Source organism: Mya arenaria, chromosome 5, assembly GCF_026914265.1.
Source record: "Mya arenaria isolate MELC-2E11 chromosome 5, ASM2691426v1".
Classification (NCBI taxonomy): Eukaryota; Metazoa; Mollusca; class Bivalvia; order Myida; family Myidae; genus Mya; species Mya arenaria.
The window spans coordinates 63,445,951-63,450,229 of NC_069126.1; the positions used below are offsets into that span (position 1 = coordinate 63,445,951).

At 40.8% G+C, this 4,279-nt stretch overlaps 1 protein-coding gene across 1 annotated transcript; it reads right to left on the reverse strand.

The window, feature by feature from the left end:
* Nucleotides 1-836: 836 nt before the first annotated feature.
* Nucleotides 837-3,016, reverse strand: LOC128235874 (clumping factor A-like). The gene is made up of 2 exons (XM_052950661.1): nucleotides 2,997-3,016; nucleotides 837-2,901 (listed from the first exon to the last, which is right to left on the reverse strand). Exons 1-2 carry the CDS (start codon nucleotides 3,014-3,016, stop codon nucleotides 837-839), a joined length of 2,085 nt encoding a protein of 694 aa, XP_052806621.1.
* Nucleotides 3,017-4,279: the final 1,263 nt, after the last annotated feature.

A 4,279-nucleotide genomic window follows, 5' to 3' on the forward strand; every position in this document is an offset into this window, starting at 1 on the left:
AATAAATGATAAGTAATTATTATTATTAGATTTCACATTTTATGACTTGAACCAAGGCATTGATTATACGATTTTTAAAAAATAAATAATTGTGTGTATTTTTCAGATGTGATTCGGGTCTCTAACTGTTCTTTACTTACTCCATCTCAATCAGAACCTCTTGTCTCTTTGTCCTTAACCTCATATTCTTCAATTGCATTATATCCGCCATTAAGTTCGACTTTTAGCATGACCCTTAGTGTATCACAAAGCAGTGCAAGCGAACCATCAATAGCACCTATTGTTCCGGTATCTAGCTTGACATCTGTACCATCAGTAAGTGACTCTGTGAGTCGTACGACACCCTTGTCTTCAATTTCAGCTCCTAGCATATCCTCTTCCGCATCACAAAACAGTATATCAAGTCTGACATCAGTTACACTGTTGAAATCGGTATCTTGTGTCTCATCCGAACCATCAATCAGTAGTTCTTTTAGTTCCTCCATATCCCCGTCTTTAATGAGTTCAATGCCGGTACCTAGCGTCTCTTCGATACCATCAATAAGTAGTTTATTACGTACCTCTACATTTCCGTCTTCAATATCAATTCCTCGCGATACACTTAGCAGTGTCTCATCAATCAGTAGTTCTTTTAGTTTCTCCATTTCACAGTCTTCCATTTCGAGTTCTAGCGTATCGTTTAGTGCATCACAAAGCAGTGTTCCCAGAATTTCATCATTTTCATCCTCTGTTTCCCTGTCCTCAATTGTATCAGTTCCATCATCATCAATTTTCCAATTTTCAAGTGCATCACTTTCACCATCTACTTCCCTATCTTCACGTTCTTCACTTACAGCTTATGATTTCCTGTCTCCAATTTCATCGCTTATATTATCTGTTTCACTGTCTCCAAGTGTATCGCTTTCATCATCTATTTCTCTATCTACACGTTCATCTCTCACATCATCTGTTTTCCTTTCTCCAAGTGTATCGCTTACATCATCTATTTCCCTGACTCCAAGTGTATCGTTTACATCGTCTCTTCCACTTTCTTCAAGTGCATCACTGTCTCCATCATATTTCCAATCTACACGTTCATCGCTCACATCATCTGTTTCCATTTCACCAAGCGTATCAGTTTCATCATCATCTGTTTCCCTATTTTCAAGTGCACCACTTTCACCATCTATTTCTCTATCGACAAGTTCATCACTTACAGCTTCTGTTTTCTTGTCTCCAAGTGCATCACTTTCATCATCAATTTCTCTATCTACACGTTTATCGCTTTCATCATCTGTTTCCCTTTCCTCAAGTGTATCAGTTCCATCATCATCTATTTCTCTATCGTCAAGTACATCTTTTTCGCCATCAATTTCCCTATCTACGCGTTCATCACTTACAGCGTCTGTTTTCCAGTCTACAAGTGCATCGCTTACATCATCTGTTTCCCTGTCTCCAAGTGTACCGCTTGCATCATCTATTTCTCTATCGTCAAGTGTATCTATTTCGCCATCATTTTCCCTATCTACTCGTTCATCACTTACAGCTTCTGTTTTCCAGTCTCCAAGTGTATCGCTTACATCATCTGTTTCACTGTCTCCGAGTGCATCGGTCACATCATCTGTTTCCCTGTCTCCAAGTGTATCGCTAACATCATCTATTTCTCTATCGTCAAGTGCATTTATTTCGCCATCAATTTCCCTATCTACTCGTTCATCACTTACAGCTTTTGTTTCTCTGTCTCCAAGTGCATCGCTAACATCATCTATTTCCCTGCCTCCAAGTGTATCGCTTTCATCATCTATATCTCTGTCTTCAAGTGTATCGCTCACATCATCTGTTTCCCTGTCTCCAAGTTTATCGCTTTCATCATCTATATCTCTGTCTTCAAGTGCATCGCTCACATCATCTGTTTCCCTGTCTCCAAGTGCATCGCTTACATCATCCGTTTCCCTGTCTCCAAGTGTGTCGCTTTCATCATCTGTCTCCCTGTCTCCAAGTGCATCGCTAACATCATCTGTTTCCCTGTCTCCAAGTGTATCGCTTACATCATCTCTTTCTATGTCATCAAGTGTGACACTCACACCATCTGTTTCCCTGTCTCCAAGTGTATCGCTTTCATCGTCTATATTTCTGTCTTCAAGTGTGTCGCTTTCATCATCTGTTTTCCTGTCTCCAAGTGTATCGCTTACATCATCTTTATCTCTGTCATCAAGTGTGCCGCTCACACCATCTGTTTCCCTGTCTCCAAGTGTATCGCTTTCATCATCTATATCTCTGTCTTCAAGTGTATCGCTCAAATCATCTGTTTCTCTGTCTCCAAGTGTATCGCTTTCATCATCTATATCTCTGTATTCAAGTGCATCGCTCACATCATCTGTTTCCCTGTCTCCTAGTGAATCGCTTTCATCATCTATTTCCCTGTCTCCAAGTGTATCGTTTTCATCATCTATTTCCCTGTCTCCAAGTGTATCGTTTTCATCTGGTTCCCTGTCTCCAAGTGTATCGCTTACATCATCTGTTTCCCTGTCTCCAAGTGTAACGCTTTCATCATCTATATCTCTGTCTTCAAGTGTATCGCTCACATCATCTGGTTCCCTGTCGCCAAGTGTATCGCTTTCATCATCTGTAGGCCTGTCTCCAAGTGTATCGCTTACATCATCTATATCTCTGTCTTCAAGTGAATCGTTCACATCATATGTTTCCTTGTCTCCAAGTGCATCGCTTACATCATCTGTTTCCCTGTCTCCAAGTGTATCGCTTACATCATCTCTATCTCTGTCTCCAAGTGTGCCGCTCACATCATCTGTTTCCCTGTCTCCAAGTTTATCGCTTTCATCATCTATATCTCTGTTTTCAAGTGCATCGCTCACATCATCTGTTTCCCTGTCTCCAAGTGCATCGCTTACATCATCTGTTTCTCTGTTTCCAAGTGTGTCGCTTTCATCATCTGTCTCCCTGTCTCCAAGTGCATCGCTAACATCATCTGTTTCCCTGTCTCCAAGTTTATCGCTTACATCATCTCTATCTCTGTCATCAAGTGTGCCGCTCACAACATCTGGTTCCCTGTCTCCAAGTGTATCGCTTTCATCATCTATATCTCTGTCTTCAAGTGTATCGCTCAAATCATCTGTTTCTCTGTCTCCAAGTGTATCGCTTTCATCATCTATATCTCTGTCATCAAGTACATCGCTCACATCATCTGTTTCCCTGTCTCCAAGTGTATCGTTTTCATCATCTGTTTCCCTGTCTCCAAGTGCATCGCTTACATCATCTGTTTCCCTGTCTCCAAGTGTATCGCTTTCATCATCTATATCTCTGTCTTCAAGTGAATCATTCGCATCATCTGTTTCCCTGTCTCCAAGTGCATCGCTTACATCATCTGTTTCCCTGTCTCCAAGTGTATCGCTTTCATCATCTATATCTCTGTCTTCAAGTGTATCGCTTTCATCATCTGTTCCCCTGTCTCCAAGTGTATCGCTTTCATCATCTTTATCTCTGTCATCAAGTGCATCGCTCACATCATCTGTTTCCCTGTCTCCAAGTGAATCGCTTACATCATCTGTTTCCCTGTCTTCAAGTGTATCACTTTCATCATCTGTTTCCCTATCTCCAAGTGCATCGCTTACATCATCTGTTTCCCTGTCTCCAAGTGCATCGCTTACATCATCTTTATCTCTGTATTCAAGTGAATCGTTCACATCATCTATTTCCCTGTCTCCAAGTGCATCGCATACATCATCTGTTTCCCTGTCTCCAAGTGCATCGCTCACACCATCTGTTTCCCCGTCTCCAAGCGTATCGCTTTCATCATCTTTATCTCTGTCTTCAAGTGCATCACTTTCACAATCAATATCTGTATCTTCAAGTCCATCATTTTCAACATCTATTTCCCTATCTACAACTGTTTCTCTTTCTGTATCAACATCTACATCCATAAGCACTCCGTTTACATCATTTAGTACAACGATTACTTCGTCTCCCTCTCTTTCTGTTTCTCTTTCAACTGAAAGTCTCTCAGTGTCGCCGTCGGAATCGGTTACTGTGTCATCGTCAAGTGCAGGTAAATTTATATTTGTTCTTTATGATTTTTTTTAGACTAATGTCATATCAATGTAAATATATGTTAGTTTGAGTCAATTGAAGCTCTGTTTGTTTCAAATATGCTAATCTTTCTCAACAAAATCATGAGTTTTATCACAAATTTATTGATTCCATTGCTATTCCAGTAATTGACTGTGGGCCTCCAGTTATTACGAACGGCGGGTTCAACGGCCAGACATCTAGCGGCAGTTCGGCA